The sequence below is a fragment of the Physeter macrocephalus genome, chromosome 14 (genome assembly GCF_002837175.3).
Source record: "Physeter macrocephalus isolate SW-GA chromosome 14, ASM283717v5, whole genome shotgun sequence".
Classification (NCBI taxonomy): Eukaryota; Metazoa; Chordata; class Mammalia; order Artiodactyla; family Physeteridae; genus Physeter; species Physeter macrocephalus.
The window spans coordinates 10,558,145-10,585,660 of NC_041227.1; the positions used below are offsets into that span (position 1 = coordinate 10,558,145).

A 27,516-nucleotide genomic window follows, 5' to 3' on the forward strand; every position below is an offset into this window, starting at 1 on the left:
CATGGATTGTTCAATTTGCCTCTACTATATACTCACATACCAAATTTTTGCTTTTAATTTTGTTGCATAATACGTTGGAAGTTGGGCACACTACCTGCCATTTCATGAAAACACTATTTAATAAGTACACAAACATAAAAACACCAACATTTTATACTGCCCTAAAACACTGGAATAGATTAAATCAAAATAGAAAAGCTAAATTAAAGGGGAGAGATGGGGAGCTGTTCAGAGGGTATGAAGTCTCAGTCATGCCGGATGGAGGCTTCTGGAATCTGGTGCCCAGCATGTGCACGGAGCTGACAATATTGTATTGTACATGTGGCGACTGTCAGGAGGGTGAATTTTATGTTACGCGGGGGTTTTTTTTTTGCCACAATAAAAAAAAATGTAATTCACAACATTAACGGAAGACAAAAAGCACATAAAAATGTAGAACTATAAACAGAAATTTATTTAATCTGAGAGTATTTATCTACAGTAAAGCAATAACAAGTAATATTGGTCAAATATTCAAAGTTCTTCACCTGAAACTGCAAAGGAGGGAAGAATGTTCATTATTTCACTTTAATTCAATATTGTATTTGGCATTCTGGCCATACAGTAAAGACAAAAATAAAAATAACAGGTTGGACAGGGACAAAAGGACAGGGGAGGGCAGAAGGCTGGGACCTGGGACTTGAAGATTCCAAAGCAAGCCAAACCACACAGTTTAGAAATTTCTGTATGTGTACAACATAAGGTGGACCCTGAAGTTAAGTCTAAGAAAAAATCAGCAATTTATAAAAGAAACTGACATGCTACAAAGGTGGTTTCTATCTTGCTAGACTGTAAATATCTTACTTGGCTATTAGTTGAAAATATTTAATAGAGTGACCACTTCCCAGCTAATTTTCATTTTAATGTTTTAACAATTTACATTTTAAACACTGATTTCTCTAGGGCATGTTCCATCATCTGAATTAGAAATAACACCCAAAGAGTGTCTTAGTAAACAATAAACTTAACTATATCATCCGTGATCAAGTCAGTTAAGTATATTACACCTTTCCAAGCAATGAAATGGACAACTTTAAAGAGCTTTTTAATTGCGAGATTAAAAAAAAAAAAAATGGCAGGACACGCAAATGACCTGCAGTTCAAAACACAAAGTCCTGTCACTTACATTCCATCCCACCTGTTCAACACACCATCCAAGTGCTGCAAACACCAGACAGTTCAGAGGAACAGTGTTATAACCCCTTAACTGCTACATCACCCAGTAAGTTACAATTAAAAAGCTCCTTATAAAAAGAAGTCCACCTATCCGCAGATATTGGAGAATCCCAGGCTCTTCCGTACATTACTGAAAAAAATGCAAATACATTCATAAAAGCAAAATGACTTTAGGTAACATGACAACCCACATCTTTCGCTGGTCAGACTCTACCGGCCATCTCAGTATTGCGGAAACGTTCCATCGATTTTGGCAGCCCAGGCCATGAGGCCTCCCACAACATCCCGAACTGTTAAAGAGTCTAAGTCTGTCCAGGACTGCAGGATCTTCACGGCTTTCTGGGAGTCATTGCCCAGTTTGCAGATCACATAAATGGGGAGAGATGCCCCTTCCTGTGTGCCCTGCTTCCCTTCCCGGATTGCTTCTCCCAAGAGTTTCAGGCTCTCCGCATTCCTCCGTTCCAAATGTTTCAAAGGGATGTGTAGCGAGTGAGGCAACCGACACAGGTCCACCTCCACTGGAGGCCTGACGTCCAGCAACAGGTGGGGTGACCCGGAATCCAGAAGTCGCTTATAGTCGACGACAGAAATTCGCTCCTCCGGGCTCAGCAACTGTAGGGAGCGGCACTCATCGGTGGCCGAGGAGCCACAGAAGCTTTCGTAGTCCTGCAGATCAGTCACAGTGGGCCGCTCCCCGGAAGCTGCGCAGTCGGGCCTGCGCCTCCGCAGCCGAATACAGCGGAAATGACCTCCGAGGGCATCAAAGAGCAACAGGCTGCCACTGTAAGAGGGGCCCAGACCTGCAGCGATCTTCAACACTTCCAGCGCCTGCAGGCAGCCCAGGACCCCGGTAACCACACCAAGCACCCCGCCATCCGCGCAGCTGGTCACCGTCTCCGCCGGAGGTGGTTGCGGAAACACGCAGCGATAGCAAGGCCCACCGCCGTAGTGGTAGACTGTGAGTTGGCCCTCGAAGCGCAGGGCGCTGGCCGACACGAGGGGCCGGCCGGCTAGCACACAGGCGTCGTTAACCAGGTAGCGAGTGGGCACGTTGTCGGAGCAATCAGCCACCACGTCATAGCGGCCGACCAGGTCTAGCGCCGTGGCTGGCGTAAGCGCCTGGGCGTAGGGCACGCACTCCACCGCCGAATTGAGACGGCGCAGTGTAGCGGCGGCCGAAAAGACCTTGGCCTGGCCGGCCAGTGCCTCGCCGTGCAGCACCTGACGGGCCAGGTGGCTCCCTTCTACTACGTCGTAGTCCACAAGGCCCAGGCGGCCGACGCCGGCCGCTGCCAGGTACTGCGCCAGTGGGCAGCCGAGCCCCCCGCAGCCCACGACCAGCACGGACGCGGTCGCCAGGCGCAGCTGTCCCTGCACGCCCAGCTCAGGCAGCACGAGCTGCCGGCTGTAGCGCAGAATCTCATCTCGGGACAGGGCGGCCTTCGGCGGCAGGGGAGACACCGGAACCAACCGCTCTGACTCCTGCTCGGCCAGAAGAGCCGCCGCCAGCCTCTGCTTCAGGGAACTCAGCTCCTCCTCACGCTGGGCAACTTCAGCCTGCAAAGTGAGCACCTCCTGCCTGGCCGCCATGGCAGCCTCTTTGGGAGGCTGTCAAAGGCATTTCCGTTTCCGGCTTTCCTTCGTCTTGCGACTGGAATAAACTAAACAACTCTATGGAGCTTGGGGAAAGGTGATAAATAGATATGTATTTTTATGAAGCAACCGTCAGATTCAACTTTAAAGAGTCACAAGTCCTGACTGTTTCCAATGGAACTACGCAGAGAGCCTTAGGAGGACCAGAACTCGCCACCCGGACTATCCCCCTCCTCCCGGCTTTGGTACATTCCGACGCGTCCTCTTCCCGCGCCGCGTTGACGTCATTCCGCTTCCGGCGCCTGGCGCAGTTCTGCCATGGCCTCCGGGGAAGCTAGCGGACCGTCTCCTAGGTCTCCGCGGGAGCCAGAGCCGCGCACCCCGCGACTAGACAAGTATTCGGTGCTTTTGCCCACCTACAACGAGCGCGAGAACCTACCGCTCATTGTGTGGCTGCTGGTGAAGAGCTTCTCCGAGAGGTAGCGCGCCCGGCCGCCCTCCTAGAGGAATGAGATGAGCTGGCTTTCCCGGCCTGGGTGTCGGCAGTTGGCTGCGACAGGCAGCCCCCTGCCTGGCTTCTCTTCCGTCTCCCGCTGGAAACCTTGGGGAGGAAGACACCCTACGAGGAAGGAGGCGGATTCTTCCCGGGTTCTCTCTGTGTCTCGGGTTCTTATCTCTGCCCTTGGGTTTTGTGACACACTCCTTTATTATACACTCCCTTATACTCACCCCGCTTTTTTCTGAAGGGCTGGCCCCCCTTTTATTTGTTTGTTTTTATTGTTTTATTTTATATTTGGCATGCGCCCGCAGCATATGGGATCTTAGTTCCCGGACCAGGGATCGAACCCATGTCCCCTGCGTTGGGAGCTCAGAATCTTAACCACCGGACCGCCAGGGAAGTCCCTAGCCACCCTTTTAATTACTGCGAGGCTGAAAGCCTGACCTCACTCCTCCCTTTATCTAGGTGGTCAGGATCTGCGTTAGGAGCCAGGACTCTCAGTGAGGCCGCTCACTCCCGCCCGGGTGCTGAGGGCTTATGTAAGCATGAGGTTTGGGCTCTGTGGGTTAGGGAGCTGCTGCTGGGCTGGACATCCTTTCTGGAGAGGGCAGAAGGGCAGATTCGCTGGTGGATGTTTGATGTGATTGTAGAAACAGATTTTGGAGTTGAATTTGAAAGAGTTATACAGTTTTTTTTAAACTTCAGAAAATCGTGGTATCAGTACGAAGTAACTTGTTTTACGGTTACACCAGTGGGATCATGTGTAAATCTTTGAAGATCTTTCCGTATCAGCACATACAAACTTCGCAAATTATTGTGAGAATTGGGTAATATCATATGGCTGTGTTGTAATTTTTCTAACCGGGTCATATCAATGAACACGGATTATTTCCCGAGTTTTTCTGTTTTTCTTTTTTGACTTTAACTTTACAAATGAGAATAGGGACTTTGTTCACAACGTATTTAACAGCATTGAGAAAAGTGCTTGACACATAAGAAGTGCCCCTTACGCATTCTTACTTTTACTAGTATACCGTGGATAAAGTCTTTGTGGTGGAATTGCTGAGTCGACAGAGATGTGCTTAGATTGCTAGTTAATGCTAAATTGCTCTCAAAAAAGATTGTACCGGCTTAGGACTCTCCAACATTCATCAGAGAGGGCCTGTTTCCCCACCAGCCAGCCAGCTTTATTAAACCTACATTGTTGGAAATGTTAATTGGTGAAAGATCCTGCTTTTTTGATTATAATTCTTTGAATGAAATAACTATCCTCACATTCACGGCCTTTCAAAGTTTTTTTATCCGTAGCTTTTAACCCTTTTTTCTTTAAGTTATGTTTTGATTTCTCGAGCTCTTTCCGGTTTAGAGAAATTGTCATGTAGCTGATCTTGTTCCAGCTTGTCTTCTGATTATACAGTATTTTTTGCTCCCTTCTTTAATTTTTTTATGTAGTGCAGTTTATCTTTCAGTAGTTTCTGGGTGGATATTTTTTTAATCAAAATGAAGTTTAATGACGGAAACAACTATTTTCTTTTAAGATGGCAGTCAAATTACCTAAAGTTTGCTCAGCTTAATTCCTTTAACTACCTCACCCTCAGGTGGTGTGGGTGCTTTGAAGTGGAGAGGGGAGTAATTTTGCTTATGAATGACTCCATTTGTTTATGAAGTATATCTCTTTCAGAACAACAACTAGAATTAACATCTTAACTTTTTTTTTAAGTGTTTATTGAATTTGTTACAATATTGCTTCTGTTTCCTGTTTTGGTTTTTTGGCCACGAGGCATGTGGGATCCTAGCTCCCTGACCAGGAATGGAACCTGCACCCCCTGCACTGGAAGGCAAAGTCCTAAGCAGTGGGCCACCAGGGAAGTCCAACATCTTAACTTTTTTTGGCTTTACGAGCCAAATTTAATGCACTGTGGGAAACTGAAGTCATCTTATCTACTCTTAGAAGATAGGATGGGTTTTGCTTTCTTCCAGGTTTGCTGGGGTCAACTTTTTTTTTTTTAAGCTTTTAACAGTAGAATGTGTTTTCTGGTTGATTTCCTCGCATTTGTTTCTTCAAGCAGGACCAGAGGAAGCAGAATGTTGCGTTTAGGGGGTTTGTCTGTATCTCCTTTTCTTTCCCCTTATGTTTCCCAATAAAGTTAACAAAAAGAATGTTTTCTTTAAAGGGAGGTGGGGAGAGATGTGACGGTGATCACAGGTACATCCAAGTATTGTGCTGGCTTGTTTTTAGAATAAAAACTATCACATGGGGCTTCCCTGGTGGCGCAGTGGTTGAGAGTCCGCCTGTCGATGCGGGGTACACGGGTTCGTGCCCCGGTCCGAGAGGATCCCGCGTGCCGCGGAGCGGCTGGGCCCGTGAGCCATGGCCGCTGAGCCTGGGCGTCCGGAGCCTGTGCTCCGCAACGGGAGAGGCCGCAGCAGTGAGAGGCCCGCATACCACACACACACAAAAAAACTATCACATGAAGTTAATGGGAACAAGAAAAGATGTTAATTTTGAAGCACTGTCATCTTTTGTAATGCTATGCTCTTTTGGTTTTGGGGTTTTTGGTTTTTTTTTTTTATAGTGTGGGATAATGGGTATAACTGTTTGAAATAGTGATATAAAAGACTGTCACCATTCTCAAGTGGGTTTTTTAAGGGTGAAATTAAATCAGATTTATTTATTCATGGATTAAATTAAAAAGAATAATCACCCAGAGCTACTCAGCTGACTTTATATCTTTAAATGTATTTTTGAAATTTTTTATGTAACTAAGACTTTATATTAAAGTTCCACAATTCCATTTCCCAAGTAGGTATAAAATTTTATATGATATCCTATCATATATATATGATCACTACAATTTTTTTAACGAAAGAGTATGTTTTCTGTGGGAATTTTAACATCTCAGGACTGTATAGTAGCATTTTCCAGCAACGTACGTAGTTTGGAGGTGACATAGTAAATATTTGACATTTATTTCATTTGATAATTGAAGTTTTCCTTGGTGCTTAACATGGCAATAAATTTCCACTTATACTGGGGGGGAATTAGTGATTTTAAAATCATTTTTTCATTTGAGACTACTGTCTCCAAGCAGTACAAATTTAAATTTTTTTATTTTAGTGGCTTCAACTATGAAATTATAATCATAGATGATGGAAGCCCAGATGGAACAAGGGATGTTGCTGAACAGTTGGAGAAGATCTATGGGTCAGACAAAATTGTAAGTCATTTTTCTATCATATCAGTTATGTTTATATTGGGGAAAGATGATGAATGAACAGTGCTTAAATTCAGTCTGTCTAGAAACTGAAAAAGTTAAAGAGCAACTTACACACTTGGGGTTTAGATGCATTTTCATTGTGCTTGAGGTTTTACGTGTCTTTGATATCTTGAGTCAGTGGTAGGTTTACAGCAAGATAGTGAGCCTTTGGATGAACTCTGTTTTTATGTCTGACTCTGCAAATCAGTTTCCTTGAAGGGCAGAATTAAAGCATGGTACTGAAATGAGAAGGAATATTTATAGAGCTAGGTTGCAGTTAGTAATGTGTGTCTTGATCTTTCTCGCTCCCTTCTCTAGGTATTCTCATACTTTAAATAGAGAATCCTGCCTACAGCTGGCTTGTAGCTGGGAAAGGCGACTGATTGTTTTCATGTGAAACAAATGATTTTTCAGAGAACTTGGCATTTTTATTTTTATCTGTAGAACAGTCTTGTGGAAGTATTTAGATTGACTTTCTGAGTCTTAAACTTTAGATTTTCCCACTGTGCCTTAAAGCCTGTTGTTCTTCTACAGGAGTAACTTAGGCAGATGTAGGGTTCATTTTGTAATAGCTTTGTAGTTTTTATTTTTGATCAGTGTTTTGGCTTTATAAACGTTGGAGCATACTTGTGAGATCACTTCAGCTAATTCTTGGGCCAAAAGCATACATTAAATCCAGATTTAATTAGAAAACACATTCTAGGCTTTGGGTATTTTGTAATTTGTATAGACCAGAATTTCTCAATCTCAGCACTACTGACCTTGGGACCTGATAGGTCTTTGCTGTGAGGGACTGTCGTGTATGTTGTAGGATGTTTAGCATCATCCCTGGACTCTACCCACGAGATGCAGCAGCAGCCCGCCTCCTCAGTGTGGCAACCAAAAATACCTCTGGATAACATCAAGTGTCCCTCCCTTTGTGGGCAAAATTGTCCCCTCTTCCCAACAGAGAACGATTGGTATAGGAATAAAGAAGTCTCTTGGAATAGCCAGGACATGGAAGCAATCTAAATGTCAGTCAACAGAGGAATGGATAAAGAAGATGCAGTACATATATATTCAATGGAATATTGCTCAGCCATAAAAAGGAACGAAGAAGTCTCTTGGAGAACCTTTATTGATATTTGCATTTCAAGAAATGGCAATTAAGCATCATAAAGAATAGGCTCGGGCTTCCCTGGTGGCGCAGTGGTTGAGAATCTGCCTGCCAATGCAGGGGACACGGATTCGAGCCCTGGTCTGGGAAGATCCCACATGCCGCGGAGCAACTAGGCCCGTGAGCCACAATTACTGAGCCTGCACGTCTGGAGCCTGTGCTCCACAACAAGAGAGGCCGCGATAGTGAGAGGCCCGCGTACCGCGATGAAGAGTGGCCCCCATTTGCCGCAACTAGAGAAAGCCCTTGCACAGAAACGAAGACCCAACATAGCCATAAATAAATAAATAAAATTAAAAAAAAAAAGAATAGGCTCTGGGTCCAGATATTCTTGATTAGTCCCAATAATGAAATAATTTCTATGCAGTTGGAGGAGATCTTAGTTGGTGAGAAGCATTTAAAGAAATGTGTTACTCTTATATACATGGTAAATCTATCCTGTACTCAAGGTTCTTTCCATCTCACAGATGAGCAATTCACAGAACTAGCACACCTCAGTCCTGTCTGAATGTCTCCAGATGTACAAGTGTACAGAGGAGATAAAAACTGAGATTTTCATCCTTCTAGCAGTGACTTCCGATAATGCTAGGTTCATATTTTTGGCCAACAGTTCCTCGGTTTTTATTAAGTTCTGGGCCAGGGCTACTGATTCACATAATGTATAGAATACTCTCATTATGCACTTCCATTTAATCTGGGAACATCAACCTAACAGTGTTTTGAATACTTTTGTCATAGAACCTCAGCCTTGAGGTATGATTGATCTTAAGGAATGCCTGATGAATTGATCTCCTCAAATTCTAAAATAACATGGTCTTCAGAGCGTTCCACTTTTCCCATCAATCCAATAAAATTTAAAATAATGAGGAAAAAATAGCATTTACTATCATGATTTCCGTGTGGTATCAGGGACATTCCCTATATATTCATTCATTATTTTATCACTTTTAGGTCATTTAAACTAGAAAATTACATGTGTTCGTGTGCGCACGTGCCAATAACAAGCTATACCAGGGAGGGCACTTGCTTGCTTTTTAGGTGACATATATATATTTAGTTGGGGGAAAAATTAGGAACCACCTTACAGTACCTCAGATAAAATATTCACAGATGCTTTGTTAGCCTTTCAAACTGGCTGAAATGAATATTTTAGAAAAAAATCTAAAGAAAAAAAAAATTTAACTCTTGAGGTGAGGAAACAGACTAGAGGTTAAGTGACTTTCCAAGGGTACATAGGTAATTAATAAATGGCAGGAGTGGGACCATAGAAAAATTGGAGGCACATATTCTGAACTGTTAACAGTGATCACAGGGCGGGGAGATACGAGATTTAGAGGGGCTTCTATTATGTTTGATGTACATGGCTTGTTTCATCCCCCAACTTGAGATCAGATAGACTCATCTATATTTTGTCATTATTTATAGTTTAGTATTTTTAAAAATTGTTTTGATAATGAAGTGTAACACATTCATTACTTTTAAAATGTCAGGCATATCTATAGGATTGAGAGATTTGACTACTTAAGAATATTTGGTTCATCCCCAAATACCAACATATTATCTCTGACAAAGAGATCAGTATCCTAATCAAATGTACAGAAATAAATATTCATAAAAACAAGAACTACAGATGGTCAAAAGTGAAAAAAAAAATGAAAAAAATATGAGCCTCACTGATAAGAATTGCAAAATAGGAGAGTACGATTAGCCTTTTCTTGGCTGAAGATTTATTTTTATTCTTTCTCCCAACCCGTTTTCGAGAGTATGGTAAAACAGGTCCACTCAAATGGTGTTGATCCTAGTGGAAATTGATATAGTTTTCTGAAGTGTCATCAAGATTTTCTACGATAAAGATTTTTACAAAGTAAGTTTTTTGTCAAACAAATCATAGTGTCATATGATATTTTCTAAGCAGTTGTGGTAAGCATTCTTCAGGGTATGTGCCCTTTACCCTTACACGCACTTTCTGTGAATTCACAGCGTCTTCTGATGATGGCTGAGTGAGGTGAGCTCTGTGTGCCCATTGCTGCCCCGGGGTCACACAGCAAATTAGCAGGGGGTTTCCATAGTCATCTACTAAGCCATCCTGCCTCATGTAAGAAAAAGCAATCATACTGATGTGAGGAGGGAAAAAAAGGAGAGGGGTGGAATTAGCGGTCTGAAAGTAAAGCACAGGAGATGAAACAATTTGAACTTTTTATTACATAAGAAGTAAGCAAGTATATTCTTGTCAAATGTAAATATTACCAGTAAAACTGAATTGGCCTCTGATGAGCATTTCTTGATCTGCATCCCAGTCCACATTTTGGTAGATGTTACCCCACACCTTTTTGTGCACGTGTGTGTGTGTGTGTGTGTGTGTGTGTGTGTGTCTACATCTATAGAACCAGGTAATGTGGTTTTATATGTGTGTTTTTGTTTTTAAACATAAATGCAGTCTTCCTGTGTCATTCTGTTACTCTTTAATTATACCTTGGTCATCTTTTGTCACCAGATTACCTCATTCTTTTAACTGCTCCATGGTACCCTATCTATGTAACGTGGTTTGTATTTTATATAAACTTTTGAACGTTCTGAAAATTATAAATAACAAAATTATCCTTTGTTTGAAAAAAAAGTTTTTTTAGCTAAAACATAGTGTTATAGAAAATCTAAGATGAACTTTAAAGGATTTGCTTTTTCAGGGCAAATACCAGATGAGGTCAGTATTTTGTCAGTAACTGTCAAGCACAAAATCAAATAAAACCTGACATGTCTGGTTTGATTTTGTTCAGTGAATTGTAATTATTATAGATGATTGATTGAATGTCTAGTTCTCCTCTATATAAAAACTCATGGGGTAGGAATGTATTTTATCATCTTTGTTCCTCCCCTAGACCTATAGCAGCTTGTGTGTAGTTTAAAAAAAAAGAAAGAAAAAGAAAATCTATCCTGCTTAAATTAAACTGCAAATACTTTGGAGATTGCAGTCTGAGGCAACCTGCTTACACACTGGCAAGTGCCGGGGGTTGGGGGAGGGGGAGGATAAGAAATGCTCAGTAGTGAGTCTACTTGAGCCCCCTACCTCAGAAACTTAGCGTCAAAACCTTGGCATTCTACTTTTCCAGAAATTTAGAGAAAAAAGGAAATAACAAGTAAGTCAGTGTTTATATATGAAGCAAGAAGTGTAGAAAGACTAATTGACAAACTGTAAGGAGAAAGAATTTAATCTTCTTTGGAATATAACCTGAAATCATGTCATTGGACCAATAGAGAATAAGATGAGGTCATCCAAGCATAGAGTCAAGATAAGTGGATGGAGTATCAACATTTAAAATCACAAAGGGAATTGAGAAAACAAGCATGGCTATCAAATATTCCAAAAAGGTATAGAATAAGTGAGTTAAATACTCAGTTTTCCTAGGAAGGAATCAATAGATATTGCTTAAAATGATAAATGAAGTAATAGACATTAAAAAAATGGTTTTTTTGGTGGATAGCTCTGGGGTGCGGCGAGGGGCGGAGTTTAAGATTTGGTCTGTGGGGTTTGGGTGAAAGAATGTTACTTTTCCTTGGAAGCTATTAAATTCTTTGATTTGTTACTAAATGCTTTTTTTACTTTGGCAAAAAATGTTAAGCATATTCTGCTTTAAGGTCTAATAAATGCAGCTGTATTTCTGTTAAAATGAGTGAGAACTTATTAAGAAAGAGTTTTTATTAGATTTTCAATTATTTGTGTTAAAATGCCATTTCTTATTCTTACAGCTTCTAAGACCACGGGAGCAAAAGTTGGGACTAGGTAAGTAGAACCTCTCACCCCTCATGCCTGCTCCTTGCCTTGGTAAGATTATCCAGTGTGTATTTCCCCAGTTTGGAACAGGGCCAAAATACAGTGACCTCCTGTGATGGTTTTTAATGATCTTAATGATATTCAGATGGTTTAACTTGAATTGCCTGTATGAGGCAAAGCCCACTTAGGAAAACAGAAACCACTGTAATTCTTTCAATATAGGGAACTTAATACAGAGAATCTGGTTACACAGGTGAAGGAATTGCTGAGAAGCTAAATGGAACAGTGGGGCTACTCAGAGATTAGTAGCAGCTGGCGCTCACTACCGCTCCTGAGCCGGAGCAGCAATGGAGGAGATGGTGTTTTTAGAGCCGGGAACCTGGGCTGCCCAGGGGAGCTAGGATGGTGGAGTGAGGGATGCTTGGCAGGAGCGGGAGTCATGGGTGGAATCCGGTCCACGCTGGGAGGCAGAGTAAAGGGGAGGACACTTGGGCTTCTCCCCTTCTCCTTGAGATCTTCCTTCTTCCTGTGCCTCCCAAAGCTGTTTGGAAACCAGTTGACAAGAAAACAAATAGAGTACCCTGCAATATAGAACAGAGACGGGATCTAAGGGCAAACATTTAGACCAGCACACTCCCTTAGCTGTAAGTCTTTTGAACAGTTCTTGAAGTTACAAGTTTTAAAAGGTGTTTATTTTTTAAAAAGGAAGCTTTTCCAGCTTTAAAATGTAAGGGGTTATAGAAAAGCTCAGATGAGGTCAGTCATTCTGAGATGAAAATCTTGAATGCCTTTATTTCTGTTGTTGGTCACAGCTGCTTTATGTTGAAAAGTGGTATAATTTTACTGAAAAATTGGGGGAGCATGGAGGAAGCACAGTTCTTGAAAATTGAGTGTCTGCTGTCCTGAAGACCCTCAGTTTCATGGCATGACCAAATGTTCTGAATATCTGAATCCAGAAGGTTCTTTGGGATTGAAATAATCTTGAAACTGCCATGAAAGCCACCAAGAATTACTAACCCGTCAGTGGAAATCCAAAAAGCTGTGGATAGTCACTTTTTTAAAAAATTAATTAATTTATTTATCTGGTTGGCTCTTAGTTGCAGCAGGCAGGCTCCTTAGTTGTGGCTCGCCAGCTCCTTAGTTGCGGTTTGCAGGCTCCTTCGTTGCAGCATGTGTGTGGTATCTAGTTCCCTGACCAGAGATCGTACCCGGGCCCCCTGTGTTGGGAGCGTGGAGTCTTAACCACTGCGCCATCAGGGAAGTCCCTGGATAGTCACTTCTTAATAAAAGAAGTCAGAAGAGTTCTGCCTTTCTAATAAGAAACTGGTGATTTGGGGCTAGAGAATGCAGGAATTCCCACATCCTGTTCCTGACCAGTCACCCTTACCTGCCAAGTCCCCGAGGAATTTTTAGGCATGAGGGTGGCTAAGTAATTGCTAGTTGCATCTTTGGCCCCAGATACAGGGCTCTAGTGTACCAGGCTTACAGTGTAGAAGACGCTCACCGTGTAGCTTTTGTGGGACAGGGGTGATGGGCTGAGCAGAAGCAGAGAGACTGGTTAGGTAGGGATCCAGGCATCAGAAGGTGGTGCCCAGGACTAAAGTGAAATTGGAGACGAAAGAATGAAATTGAGAGATGTTTTTGATGGAGAATAATAAATAGGACTTTAGAGGACTAATGTATGCTTTTCAGAGGTGCTTAGCAATTTCTTCCCTGTTCAGATACATACCTAAGCATTTCTGGTGATTTCCTTTAATGGATATAAATATTTTCATTTTTAGGAACTGCGTATATTCATGGGGTGAAACATGCCACAGGAAACTACATAATCATTATGGATGCTGATCTCTCACACCATGTGAGTGGTATGTTTCTTTAGAGGCTATTTATGATAGTCTTAGCCTGTTTTACTGACTTACTCTTTATTCTTTCTAAATTTCAGCCAAAATTTATTCCTGAATTCATTAGGTAGGTATTTCTAATATTTGAAATAATTATTCAAATCATTTATCTTATATTGATTTTGTACTTATTTTCATTTTTCAGTCATTAAAAATACCCATGCTGTTTTAAGTTTGCTATCAAAAATAAAACCAAGGTATAGCTTTGAGACATGTGAATATTTAGTTATGTGACTAAATGATATATTTTAGGAGCCCTGAGAGGAGTAATCAACAGGTAATTCCTTTATTACCTAATTCTCACAGACTATAGAAAAATATGAAAAGCAGCTTCCCTGTTAAATGGAATTAAGCCCTGCATCATAAGGGTAAAACACTGTGAATAGCTGGGGTTTATTCCAGGAATGCCAAAATCAGGAATCGGTCAAAAAAAATTCATTTATCACATTAACAAAGAAAGCAGCATGACTGGGGACTTCCCTGGTGGTGCAGTGGCTAAGACCCCGCACTCCCAATGCAGGGGGCCCGGGTTGGATCCCTGGTCAGGGAACTAGATCCCACATGCGTGCCGCAACTTAGCGTTTGCATGCCACAACTAAGGAGCCTGCCGGCTGCAACTAAGGAGCCTGTGTGCTGCAACTAGGACCTGGCACAGCCAAATAAATAAATAAATATTTTTTAAAAAGAAAAAAGAAGTGTGATTAAGTCTGTAGATGCTAAAGAGTATTTTGTAAAATTCGCTAGCCATTTATAATTAAAATTTTACTGTAGAAATAGAAGGAAACCACTTAAACATACTGAAGACAACCTGGTCCTAACACAAAGGTCTTACTTTTTGTTCTTGTTTTTGTTTTTGTTTTTTTTTTGGCCTCACTGCGCGGCTTACAGGATCTTAGTTCCCTGACCAGGGATTTAATCCAGGCCCTCAGCAGAGTCCTAACCACTGGACCACCAAGGAATTTCCCCACAAAGGTCTTACTAAATGGTGAAATGTTGAGTCATTTCCAATATACTCATCAATGATTATAGGCGTACCACCTATCATTAAACATGGAGATTTTAATGTTGTAACATAAGAATTTAGTGTATATTGATAAAGGATACAAAATTACATTTATTTGCAGGTAATGTAACTATATTTTTAGAAAACCCAAGAGACCATGACACCTCTCAGAATAAGAATTTGGAAGCTGTTCTGAATGTAAGCTAAATACACAAAAACAGAATCAGATCATGGCACTCACCTATTTAGAGCACTTCCAGGAGTTCCTGTGAACACATGGGGAAAAATCCACACTCCTTTACTTGCCCCTCAAACCACTCGTGATGTGGCTCCTGCCTTGCATTCTGAACTCATCTTGTGCCCCTCCCCCTTGCCTGAAGTGCTCTTTCACTGCTCCTTAATGGCCAACTACTTCTCCTTGTTTGATCTCTGCATAAAAGTTACCTCAGAAATACCTTCTCTGCTTAGATCACCAATACACAAAAGCTCATTTGACCTGATAAGGCAGTAGAACCAGTGGAGTAGAAAATGGGTGAAAGATACAAGCAGGCCATGTGTAGAAGAAATCCAAATGGCTAATAAACCTAAGAGAAGATACTCACCCTGGGATGTAGTCAGGGAAATGCAGTTAAAATAACCGTGTGTTACTATTAGTTTTTCAAAATTAAAGACCTATAGAACAATACATCCAGCACCAATAAGATGATAGAAAATGAACATGGATATTGCTGGAGGAAGTAGGAGTTACTACAGCCTTTTTGGAAAGTAATTTCTGGTGATATCTGTTAGAATTAAAAATACTCATAAGCTTTGCTTTAGCAATTATGTTGAAAGCTCAACAGCTTTTTCTAATTGCCAGCTAATTTATTTTTTTCTGCAGGAAGCAAAAGGAGGGTAATTTTGACATTGTCTCTGGAACTCGCTACAAAGGAAATGGAGGTGTATATGGCTGGGATTTGAAAAGGAAAATAATCAGGTATATATGTATGTGCCCGTGATTTCTCTGGTTTTTTTTTTTTTTAGTGTAACTACTAGAAATATGTTTTTAACAGGTATTTGGATTAAATTACCATGCTGCCTTGGAGCTTGTGGGATCAGATTGTAACTTCCAGAAAGTATTCCCAGATAGCTTCTTACCCACAATTTTTCCTGTGTTAGAGTATTTTATTTTGGATGTTTTTCACTTGGGAAAAATCTGCATAAACCTTTGAACCTTTCATAGAAATTGTCTAATTCAGCACAGTTTGTTCTGCTGGACCTTCAGCTTTGACTTAAGTGAACTATTCATCTATATTTTGGGACTAAATATGTAATTTTTTCCATATATATTTTTCAATAAGATACTTAATGATTTCAGCTTTTACTAAGCAGCATAAAGTAGTGAGGCTTTGGAGGCAGACCTGGGTTAAAATCCTGATTGTGTCTTTTAATTACTTGTGTCCCCTTGCATATTTTACCTTTTCTAGGCTTTACTTTCCTCATGATAAGATGGAAATAAAACAAACTGTTTCAGTTTTCTATTACAGTGTAACAAACAATCCCAAAACTGAGTGACTTACAGCAACAATTTATTATTTCTCACAATTCTTTGGTTTGGCTACTGTTTCCTCTGCTGACTTCACCTGGGCTCGCTCATGCAGTTTCCTTCAGCTGGAGGCTCCAAGATGGCCTCATTCGTATGTTTGGCAGTTGGTACTGGTTGTTGGCTGGGCCATCTCAGTTCTCCTGCGTGTGGCCGCTTACCTGGGAAGCTAGATCAGCTTCTTTACATGGCATCCTAAGGGCAGCACCCAAAAGTACCAGGGCTGCAACTGCAAGGACTCTTGAGTCCTAAGCTCTGGGGCTAACACCAAATTAATTTTTGGTCAAAGCAAGCCCATAATCAAGGGGTGGGGAAATAGAATCCACCTCTTGATGGGAAGACTCACAAAGAATTTTTGACCATATTTAATCTATGGCACCTAGGTTGTTGGGAAGATGTGTTTCTATCTCTAAAGGATCTATATAGCTTACTGCTTTTTGTGTAACAACATAACTTTATATAAATTCTTACTGATAGTATTTTTTATCACCCACTTCATTCCTATTGAAGATTCTGTTAGGTTAATGTTACTTTTGCCTCTTAACTGTTAAACCTTGGGCAAGTATTTAAAACATGTAAGAGCCTCAGTCTTCAGTGAAATGAAAGGGTCAGATAAATCAGTGGTTTTCAATCCTGCTGAGCATTGAAGTCATGTAGGGGGAAAATTATACACAACTGCTCCCTGTTTGTCTTCCCTTTCTTGTGCACACACATACTGCAGACCATTTGAATGGATCTCCAGAGGTGGTGCAAGAGCATCAGTATTTTTCACAGGCTCCCAGATGCTTCTGTTGTGCAGCCAAGGTTGAGAGCAACAAATCAGTGATCTCTCAGGCCTCTCTGAATTTGGTCATTAAAGCTATTATTTAAAATCAGGGAGTCCCAGTCAGAGACAATTTACAACGTTTAGTTGGATCATTTAGTTGTATTGAGTTGTATCTGTCATTAGTTGTTAATGTCTGCACTGACTTTATAGTATAAACTCCTGAGAAAGAGTCTGTATCACTTGCTCAAGGTCTCATTGTATGGTCCAGAACCAGAATTTGAACCCAAGTCTGTCTGACTCTTGCTGCATTTTAATTAAAAGACCCCAATTTTAAAATGCATTACCTTAAATAGATGTACAAATATATACATGCACATAAATACATACACACTCACATTCCTTTGATTACACCCATTTTGGTGGGTAAACTATGTCCTGGAATTTTTTTGTAGCTATTAGAAGCAAACTGAATGGGAAAATGTTTCTGTTAGCCATTATGCCAGCTATATCCCTAACCATGTTATTTATATGAAATAGACACTCCTGGGACTTGCCTGGCAGTCCTAGTGGTCAAGACTCTGGGCTTCCAATGCGGGGGGCTTGGGTTTGATCCCTGGTCAGGGAACTAAGATCCCACATGCTGTGTGGCACGGGGAAGGGAGGGGAAGGAGAAGGAAGGAAGGAAGAAAGAAACACTCCTAAGGAGTGCCTTGATGGTTACCCTGGCTTTGGAGAGAAACTGTTTTCTCCTGGCTGCTTCCCCTGCTGCCCTCCGAACCCCCGCCAAAAAAAAAAACCCCACCTTTTTTCTGAATCTGAACACTCTAAAATAATCTGAGCCCACTAAAATATAGCTGCAGTACCAAAGTCATTTTTTCCAAGTGTACTTCACATCTTTTTGAAATGTTAATAATAGCTATTAGTCAGTAATAGATTATAGTTGATTGATACTTAGTTGTGTTTGAAGCACAGATCCTAAAGTCATTGTTATGGACTGAATGTTTCTGCTAGAATTCATGTGTTAAATAAAGTACCTTACGAAGGGAGTGTTGGTATTTGGAAGTGGGGTTTTGAAGAGGTAATTAGGTTTAGATGAGGTCCTGAGTATGGGGCACTTTTGGTGGGATTAGTGCCCTTTCAAAAAGAAACCAAGAAAGCTTGGCCTTTCTCCTCCTACCCCCACCCTCAGCCCCTCTCCATTTGAGCACACAGCAAGAAGGCACCATGTGTAGGCTAGGAACAGGATCCTCACCAGGAACCAAGTCTACAGCACCTTGATCTTGCACTTTTCAGCCTCCAGAACTGTGAGAATTGAATATCTGTTGTTTAAGCCACCCAGTCTATGGTATTTTGTTGTAGAAGCCCAAGCAGACTAAGAAAGTCTCAGAATGGAACTTTTGGTCAATTTCCAGAGATTGCCAAAAACCAAAACCCTCTCCCACCTGCACACCTTTAAAAAAAAAAAAAAAAAAAAGCCATTTTAATGCAAACTGACCTATTACCCAGTTGACAACTGCCATCACTTGGTGATCTGAATCTGAAAAAGAAACTCCAGATCCCTGATAGATCACTCTTGCTGTCTTGACAGATGTTTGTAATTCTAAATCATGACTGTTGGCAAATAGGCGAGTTAAGTTAAAAATCTATTACCGTACTCACCTAGAGTTTGGAAGAATGAGTGTTTTATGGTCACCTCTACATGTCACATTCCAAGAATAAAAATCCCTATTTTCTGAAAAATGAGAACTACCAGATCTCCTTTCACTGACAAATAATTTGTTTGTTCCATAGAATTAACATTTTTGTGAAATAGTGTTGCATTTATGAAATTAGTGTAGCATTTTTAGCACTCTACTTTTGGGTGTATTTCTTTTGTTTAGAAATTGTATTTTATAAAGAAAATCTTTTATTTGGCAGCCGTGGGGCCAATTTTATAACTCAGATCTTGCTGAGACCAGGAGCATCTGATTTAACAGGAAGTTTCAGGTACAGTGAAAACCTGTGATTGTGTGTTTTCTACTATTTACAATTTCTTGCTTTATAATGACTTAAAGAAATATTTTTCGTTTCTATCCCATTTTTGTTCTGGAACGCTAAAAAAGACAGACTGAAGTTGCTTAGAAGCTGCTAATGAAGCCTAAGCATCTTAAGGGAAAATATTGTACTTTTTAAAGAGCATGGACGACAGGTTAGTGTGCTTGTTAACATTAGTATCACTGCTCAGCCCTTGAGGGGCCTGGGGTGACCACGGTCTGCTCACTCAGAACATTACTGAGATGGGCTTCAAAAACAGTGCCTCTTCCAGTAATTTTCTGCAGTTTATAGCATTGTCCACAGAATAGTTTAAAATCTTTAATATTTATATAGAGCCTTTTCAGTTTCTTTATTCTCCATGTTTTTTATTAAAAAAAAATTCTTGTTTAAATGGAGCAAAGCCTCCTTCTAGGTCCTTGGGGTATTTTTATTTTTGTTTGTTTCTGGGGGTGTGTGTATTATCTCTGAAACTATAAAATTTCTGTTCATCTGCTTTAAGGCCCAGACCCATGCATTGGTTAATACTTTATATTACTTGGTATTTGCTTCTGTCCATTAAATAATGTTAATTCTTTCATACTTCATTAGAACACACAAACACACAAATTAGGAGCTGGCTGTTGAAGGTTAACTAGTACCATTAGTGCAACTGCAAGTCTGTTGGATAGTAGTTCAGAGATAGTAAGACAGAGTCAAAAGTGAAGAGAGGAGCCATCACAAATCAGAGGTCAGATAATGAAAATGAAACCTCTCTAGAATTAAAATGTAAATTATTTTGAAAGCACAATTTGGTGTATAAAAGATAGACAGGGACCCCATAAATACATCCCTTCAGTTCCACACTTCAAGGCAAATGAATAATGTGTTATAAAGATCTCTGATTTCCAGAGGAAAAAAAAAGATTGTAATTAAAAAAAATATATATTGTGGTGGAGGAGACGGGTGGCAATGAAGAGAAATAAATCTTACAAAGTGACTCTTATGGGAATAAAGTGACTCTTACAGCGAAAGAATTCGTAGCCTAATCCTAGTTTTAAAGGTACTGCTGAAACATTATTCCATTATCCCACCATCATAGTTCTTCCCATAATCCCCAGACTTCCCTCCCCTACTTAACATCATTTGACATATATCCTTAGTTTCTACTGCTAAAATCCCAAAACATGAAAAGGTGCCTGAAACACAGTAGGTTCCTCAATAAACATTTGTTATTGAATGAATATTACTACCATCAGAATCTCCTTTCTTCACATTTATTCCAGACTTATTCTTTTGAGTTCTGATGGAGACTGTGTGGGTAAAGGAGTGCATACCACTAATCCCCCTCAGGTTCCTCTAAGGACTCTGCTTTAGCCTATAGCCACCTAAAAGCTTGAAAAACCAAAAGGTGGGGTAACCTGAAAGGAAGCCTGAGAAAATATGTGAGTTCCAGGTATAAAACCCTCTGGCATTATAGATCCAGGTGGCTTTAACTACCAAGAGAACAAGGTTACTGCCTCACCTAGCTTTCTCAAAAACAAAAACAGCAAGAAGAAAGAGGTAGAAATTGCTGCCTTTCTCCTCACTGAGGCTCAGGGGGTTTTTTTGTTTTTTAACCTCAGTGACTCTGAAAATAGGGAGCTCCCGAAGAACGTGATTGAGTTCACCCATAGGACTTCCCAGCTCCTGTCTTTCTGTGTAAATCTGATGAGCTTTGCCTTTGGCCTGCAGTCCATCTAAAGTTAGGATGTGCATTTGCCCAGTTTAAGTGTCTAACTGTGACCTCAGTTGCTGATAGCTGATTCCCACCAGGATTGCCTCATCCTGTGATCCCTACTTCCTGTCTTAACCTAGCTTAACCAAGCTCATCCTAGAGGGACTTAGTTTATCTCAGGAATTTATTTAGATCTCAGGAAATAGGAACTTCATAGACATTTATGAGGAAATGCCTGTTAACTACTTCTTTCTTGTTATCTAGTTTATATTGTTGCTTCATCATCTGTCAACTCTGGTGTTCCAGTATTTGAAACAGTTTCTCCCCTTTCAGCTTTAAAAGTAAATTTTAAGAAAAATTTAAAAACTACAAATGATGGGGGGGTTCTGCTCCACATGATTCACATTATCACCATATTTTTAAAATTTCTGATAGTGTGATAGGAAGATAATTCTCTAAAAGATACTAAGAATTCATTTTCAAAATCGTCCCAAATTATTTACCAAATATTTTTATGGCCTTTCCAGTTCAGAACAAATGTATCATAATCATCAACTGTGACAACTTTTCTATATACAAATGGCTGGTGAAAGTTTAAGGTTTTATAAATACCAGTGAACTTTTTGAAAGGTCAGGATACATGTAGGCATGTATATCCAGGTGTTCATATACATTTTAATTTCTTACAGGTTATACCGAAAAGAAGTTTTACAAAAATTAATAGAAAAATGTGTTTCTAAAGGCTACGTCTTCCAGATGGAGATGATTGTTCGGGCGAGGCAGCTGAATTATACTGTTGGCGAGGTATGGTAAATAGTGTGTTATACTCCTCATAAAGAAACAATAGGGTTACTTTTTATCATAAAAAGGTTAATTTTCATAAACTACTAAATAAATGTGGAAGGCTTCCAGGTGTCCATGCAAAAGGGTGAAAATTCACATTTCTTTAAAATTAATATATTTGACTTACCAAGATTTAAAGCATAACAGAAGGCAGCATTCCCTTTTAAATAAATAAAAGTTACCGGTATCTTCTTCCTCCTTTCCCTTTCTTCTGACCACTCAGCATTATGGGATGAGTCTGCTGCTTTTCCCCTTGTCTCAGCCATCAGCCACCCTACTTAGAAATGCGTGGTGAATCCCTTTTGCCTGTTGCCTATGAGTAAATGAAAAGGGCAGGAATTGGGGGAGCAGAGGGGATTTGTAATATTTACAGCCAGCTAGTAAGTTCTTAGGGAAGACTCTCCTCGTTTAATAATTTTCTTATTCAGAGCAAGAAAATAGCTAACTAGAATGTTACTACTGTTGTGGAAGTTATAAGATTTTTAACTTAGTGCTAAAACAGTGATAGCTAAATTTGATGGACTACTGAAAAAAATTAGGTGAAAGGCCATTTTACTTCGGGCATATAATTTTTCTTGGAAGCTTGAGTAAACCAACTTAATATTCAGGATCAATGCTTTTCAAAACAGTTGTAGCTTTGGCTAGATGACCTATTTTTAGATAGTAAAATGCATGTTTAATTTTGAAGACTTGGAGGTGCACACAGTTACTGTAAGAATCCCATAATTTGGATTTACCTTGAAGGACTTGCTATCAGCGGACTAATCTCGTTTCTATTGTATGAGTAATTGTTGTATGCCTGCTATGCTTCCTTTCAAATATTTTTGAAGACTCACTTAACATATATTTTTTTAACTAGGTTCCAATATCATTTGTGGATCGTGTTTATGGTGAATCCAAGTTGGGAGGAAATGAAATAGTCTCTTTCTTGAAAGGACTATTGACTCTCTTTGCTACTACATAAAAGAAAGTTATTCATTTATACTTAATCATGTTCATTTCAATTTAAACATAAAAGAAGCCTGGTTGCTGATTTTTATAAAATGTACTCTTAGAACATAAATCATAAGGTAAGGTAAATTTCATGCAAACCTTTTTTCCTGAGAAACTCCATTTTATATGTCAAATTAAATTAGAAAAATGAGCAGTGTTCTCAATTTTCGTTTACATTTTGCTGTACGAAGACCTATAAATAAATGTATATGAAATTTTTGCATAAAAATAATGCTTTCATTAGCGTATGCAAATGCAGGATTTCTTACATGGGGAAGATTTTGAAATATTCTTTATAAAAACTGTATTCATAGCTCTGGATTCATACCTTATACATGTCAGAAGTAAGAGGAGTGCTAATTATATTCATGAAATATACATATAATACATGGCTGTTTCTACATGAACTAAAAAAGAAATACACACCTCTGCCCCCCCGACCTTTTTTTTTTCTTGGCTGTGCTTCGCAGCTTGTGGGATCCTAGTTCCCCAACTAGGGGTCGAACCCGGGCCCCCGGCAGTGAAAGCGCCAAGTCCTAACCCCTGGACCACCAGGGAATTCCCAGCTGTAGTAATTTTTAAACAACTATGTTTTTTTTCCTCAAAATATTTTTCATGTTATTTCAGGACCCTTAACAAAGCATACATCTTTAGTAATATGACTAAATCCCCTATAGCTCTTCTGTTGAGAAAACCGTTCTGCCAGTTGAAATGTTCAGTAAAGCCCTCACAAATATTCTATTTACCCACCTTAAGTGGGTATTGCAAAAAAGATTAATTTCCAAGTATAGCACAGCTTTTAGATCACGCAGTGTCTTTTAAAATTTTGAGTAAGGCATACTTTGAGCAAATAAGCTTAAGATCAAATTGACTTTCCTTTGCAAGTAAAAGGAAGGGGCGTCTCTAAGTCATTTAATAAGCATATTTAGTGAACAGTATTCCTATTACTGCATTTTCCTGGCTTAATTTGGCTGCTAAAGAAATTTAAAGTCTGATTTTTCCATTTGCATTTCTAACATCCTACCAGAAATGAATACCAGAGTATATAAAACCTTTGGTGTCGTTTTGAACATTACCTATTCCCATAGTTGAATCCATAGGACACATTCCAATAAGGGCCTCTACTATTCTGTTTCCCTTTTATGCAGAGCTGAACAGCTAGCCCACTGTGGACCCCTCTTCCTTGGGGAAGTGACTTCTCTCATCACTAATAACAGCTATAAAATTTATTACCACCGATGTAAAATAAGTTTTTTTTGGTTTAGATTCTTTCTCGTCTGAACCCAAAGTTAAATTTTCATTGTCAACTATGTGGAGCAGAGATTAAAATAGCCGCCTCAGAAAGCCCACTATAAAATATTGTCTTCCCAGACCTCACTGGAGTAGGCACCTTTTGCCTTTTTTAGTCTTTTGGTTCTTATTCCCACAGTCATTACAACACTATCATTATTTACAGTAAATTATTTGAGCAGTGAAAACTTTCACCATTTGGAAGTTATTTAGAAGAGAATCTGGACTATTTAGATGCATTTTTGTAGTAAATCTGGTGACTTAAACACTGTAAAATCTTTTTAAACATTTACATGTGAATCCAGCATCCCTTTTTACTTTGTAAATGGGGCCAAGGATGAAATCCAGATGTTCTCCCTTTGTATTGGTATTATCTCTGTATGAAATCTAAGTATATCTAAGGAAAACTAAATTTAAAATTATTTTGCTTATTTCATATTAGTTCTTGCCTGTCTTCTGCCACATGGAATTAGCTTCTTCATCTTTGTTTCTCTAAATTGAATGTTTTGGGTCCCCTCCTCCTTTTTACAACTTTTTTCAGCTGTTTTCCCTTGAAATACTGATTTGGCTTTTAAAGATATAGTTTATCACAATTTCAGAAATTAATGGAATACTGTGTTGGATGAAACAGCTTGTTAAACCTGCTAACTGAAGCCTTAGACATTGAGCTATATGTAACCACAGTTTGTTCTGTTTTCAGTAAAGTCAGATTTTGGGGGGATGTTACGTATGGTTTGAAATTATTTTAACATGAAATTTAGAGAAACAGCAAAAGATAAGTGTAAGATGTACAGAGCACATCTTAACAGGTTTGGTTAATCCTTCACAATTGACATTTATTACTTTTAAGTACGTCTAGCCAGTGATAGACACTCATATGCACTCAACTATAAAAGGTGGGTTCAAGAATGTTGAGAAGACAATGTGTTGGTTGGGGTTGACCTAAATTTACAAAGGCCCACGTTGTGTCCTATGCTGTCCAAATTGTGGGAGCAGTAAAAGGCTTGGGACTACAGTCTGTGGTTTTTAAGGATCTTGTGGAGGCCCACTGGCAACATCATTTCTCATCCTTGGGCTTCACTAGCCCAGTGGCCTCAAACGCTAGGGATCCCACTTGTTTTCTTCAGGCCAAAGAGAAGAGTCCATCACTGATTTCGGAAGAATGTCCAGTCCCAGGGCAACAGCTGGCCTTCTGTAAAACGCAGGCCTGTCCACTGAATAGCGCACCCCACCCGCCAAGGGGTCAAGCATCCATGGGGTTGGGTCTCATCTCAAGTCGGTGTGTGAAGCACGAGGCCCTCACACCTCATTTAAAGCAGGAGGTGTCGGGCATGACCGGCCAGGTGTGTCTGCCTTTCCGGCTGCCGCCCAGCCCGAGAGCGCGGGCTTCCCAGCACGTGGAGCCGCGGGGCTGCGCGCACGCCCCCTCCCACCAGATGTAGTCCAGGCCCAGCTGGGCCCGCGCAGGGATCCCCAGCGCGGCCACCTGACTGAGTGCAGCGCGTGCTGCGGCCCTCTGCTTATGCCTCCGCCGCCGGCGCTGTGGCCAGAGGAAGGCGCCCGCCGTGCACACGGGCCATGGAGGCGCACTGCGGCCATTATCCGCGGCGCCTCCTAGTGGGTCAATGGCAAATCCTCTTGGTTCTCGCGAGAGCTCCCCCTCAGTGGGGATTATATAATGTCCCTTAGGTGGGGGTGGGGGTGCTGGTGCCACCCTCCCTCAGAAAAAGTTAGGAGCAAACACGGGTGGGAGTAAGAGTTGTCTATGGGGGGGAAAGGGTACAGTCCCCCACTGCACCCCCCCAGTTAGCTGGACAATGAGTCCTCTTATGCTAATGAGGTACTTACGTCACTTCCGCTCTTTCTCGGCCGCCATTTTGGCTAGGGCAGGTTCGGGGACTCGCTCCGAGGCGCTTGTATTGTCTGCTGAGGGGAGACGCGGGATCAGCCCCCCTCCCCCGCCCGTTGCTGCCGCCGCCTCCGCCGGCCCGGTCTCCCCTCCGCCGCCCGCCGGGATCCATGAACTGAACTCCCGCCCCCCCCGACCGCCGCCATCTTGTGCCCCCTCCCCCTCCCGCGGGCAGCGCTAAGGGGGATTTTGGCGTCTCCTCAGACACAGCTCCCTCTCTCGGTCCCCGCTGCTGAGGAGTGAGAGGAGCGCGGCCGTCGCCGCCCGCCTGCCCGCGCCGGTGAAGCCGCCTCTCCCACACCCTCCGTCTCCTCCCTCCGCCCCTCCTTTGTCTGCACCGCTCGACGACGCTGCCGCCGCCGCCCGCGCGGGGACTGGAGGGAGCCGCTCGCGCCGCCGCCGCCGCCCGCCGCTCTGCTGCGCCCGCCGCGCCCCCCGGCAGCAGCCGCGGCCGCGGCGCGAGCCGGACCCCGCCGAGGCCGCCGAGCCGGAGCGCGACGAGGCCCCGGGCGCGCCCTCGCCCGCCCCCCCCCGACCGCCGCCATCTTGTGCCCCCTCCCCCTCCCGCGGGCAGCGCTAAGGGGGATTTTGGCGTCTCCTCAGACACAGCTCCCTCTCTCGGTCCCCGCTGCTGAGGAGTGAGAGGAGCGCGGCCGTCGCCGCCCGCCTGCCCGCGCCGGTGAAGCCGCCTCTCCCACACCCTCCGTCTCCTCCCTCCGCCCCTCCTTTGTCTGCACCGCTCGACGACGCTGCCGCCGCCGCCCGCGCGGGGACCCCCCCCCCCCCCGGCACCAGCCCCGGCCGCGGCGCGAGCCGGCCCCCGCCGAGGCCGCCGAGCCGGAGCGCGACGAGGCCCCGGGCGCGCCCTCGCCGCCGCCAGCGCCGTGCCGCCGCCATCCGCCCGCCGCCGCCGCCCGGCCCCCGAGCACGCCGGCCCCGCGCGCGCCTCGAGGCCGAGTCAAGGTAAGCCCGGCGGCCGCCGCGCGCGGACCCACGGCCGGCCCCGCGGGCGCATTATTGTTGAGACCGCCGGCTCTCCGGCCGCACACGCTCCTTTGCATACTCCGGTGCTGACGGAGCGCCCGCCCCGGCGCGGACCGCTACCCGGGCTCTTGCTCCGCGGTCCGGGCGCCTCCTCCTGCAGCCCGACCCCCCTTCCCCGCCCCGTGAGCCCGCGGAGGCCAGCAGCCGCCCTGGCCGCCGGAGCTTTTGCGGCTAGTGGCATCTTCCTCCACCCCGCCCCCAGCAAGAATCGAGCTTCTCCCATCCCTGGAACTAATCCCTTCCTCCCGCCCCCCGCCCAAAATGAGCCCCCCACGCACACCCCCAATCCCTGGGACGAGCCTTCTGCCAGGTCTACCCACCTTTAGTCGGGGGAGGGGGGAATAGATTGGGGGGCGGGGAGCATGCATGGCACGGAGTGAAAGTCTTTGCCTCCCCTGTGCAATCCTTCCTCCCCAACAAGCCAGCTCCCCTCCTATCCCGACCACGGAGTCCTCCACCACCCCCTTTTCTCAATCGCAGCTGCCTGGTCAGCACGACCTCTTGCGAGCATTCTGAGCCCCAACTTTGCAGTAAGATGGTAAAAAATGGAAATCCAGAAAGCTGCGAAAGATTTTTTCCTTTTTGTGTGTGTGTGTGCAATGAATGGGGAGTAGTTCTTTGAGCACCCTTTTATTCACCTCTTCTTTCCTCTGGGCTGCCTGCCTGCCTTCCCCTCCCCCCAAACCTGGATGCCTGTCTGCTGGAAAAGGCGCGATTGCTTCTCTTCCTCTTCTGCCCAAGACCAGGCGCTAAGGTCTGATAGTCTTTTCAGCCACACACATACCCACACTGAGTCTTCTTGATGTTCTTGCCTTCCCAATTCCTCTGGACAGTTCTTGCCATAACCCCATTTCTCAGACAAAGGCTTAGGAGGGAAAAGAACCAAACTGTTTCCTGTGTTTGCCATTTTGATGCTGTCCATCCCCACACACCCAGTCTCTTTGCCTGATGCTTCTTGTGCCAGTGTCT

General features: G+C 42.7%; 3 protein-coding genes and 1 long non-coding RNA gene across 10 annotated transcripts in view; 2 read left to right on the top strand and 2 right to left on the bottom strand.

The window, feature by feature from the left end:
- Window positions 1-447: 447 nt before the first annotated feature.
- Window positions 448-2,806, bottom strand: MOCS3 (molybdenum cofactor synthesis 3). Its single transcript, XM_007128025.4, has one exon. The coding sequence runs from the start codon at window positions 2,803-2,805 to the stop codon at window positions 1,438-1,440; it is 1,368 nt and encodes a 455-aa protein (XP_007128087.2). The 5' UTR covers window position 2,806; the 3' UTR covers window positions 448-1,437.
- A 275-nt stretch (window positions 2,807-3,081) lies between these two features.
- Window positions 3,082-22,738, top strand: DPM1 (dolichyl-phosphate mannosyltransferase subunit 1, catalytic). The gene is made up of 9 exons (XM_007128028.4): window positions 3,082-3,287; window positions 6,426-6,525; window positions 11,465-11,498; window positions 13,271-13,347; window positions 13,432-13,457; window positions 15,274-15,369; window positions 18,659-18,727; window positions 21,158-21,272; window positions 22,171-22,738. The coding sequence occupies exons 1-9, from the start codon at window positions 3,127-3,129 to the stop codon at window positions 22,273-22,275; spliced, it is 783 nt and encodes a 260-aa protein (XP_007128090.1). The 5' UTR covers window positions 3,082-3,126; the 3' UTR covers window positions 22,276-22,738.
- On the bottom strand, window positions 6,563-26,672 carry LOC102974004 (uncharacterized). 5 transcript variants are annotated; one of them, XR_008619395.1, is made up of 5 exons: window positions 26,567-26,672; window positions 25,443-25,520; window positions 21,494-21,624; window positions 12,994-13,086; window positions 6,563-12,070 (listed from the first exon to the last, which is right to left on the bottom strand). It is a non-coding gene; the product is annotated as an uncharacterized lncRNA (long non-coding RNA). The 5 variants fall into 5 exon arrangements; XR_003683057.2 differs by having other exon boundaries at window positions 21,439-21,624; XR_002892463.3 differs by lacking the exon at window positions 12,994-13,086 and having other exon boundaries at window positions 6,564-12,070; window positions 21,439-21,624; window positions 26,567-26,671.
- ADNP (activity dependent neuroprotector homeobox) overlaps window positions 21,213-27,516 on the top strand; it is a 35,850-nt gene continuing 29,546 nt past the window's right edge. Inside the window, exon 1 of one of the 3 annotated variants that reach the window (XM_055090808.1) lies at window positions 21,213-21,272. The gene's annotated coding sequence lies outside the window, so the exon portion shown is untranslated. Of the gene's footprint in view, window positions 21,273-26,346; window positions 26,467-27,516 lie in introns of those variants that run through there. The other 2 variants (XM_024128405.1, XM_028499491.2) reach the window with 2 other exon arrangements.

Coding starts and splice junctions, on each gene's coding strand:
- DPM1 (XM_007128028.4), top strand. CDS start 3,127: ATGGCCTCCGGGGAAGCTAGCGGACCGTCTCCTAGGTCTCCGCGGGAG. Junction 15,370..18,658: donor TTGAAAAGGAAAATAATCAG/GTATATATGTAT, acceptor TTTATTTGGCAG/CCGTGGGGCCAATTTTATAA. Junction 21,273..22,170: donor TGAATTATACTGTTGGCGAG/GTATGGTAAATA, acceptor TTTTTTAACTAG/GTTCCAATATCATTTGTGGA.
- MOCS3 (XM_007128025.4), bottom strand. CDS start 2,805: ATGGCGGCCAGGCAGGAGGTGCTCACTTTGCAGGCTGAAGTTGCCCAG.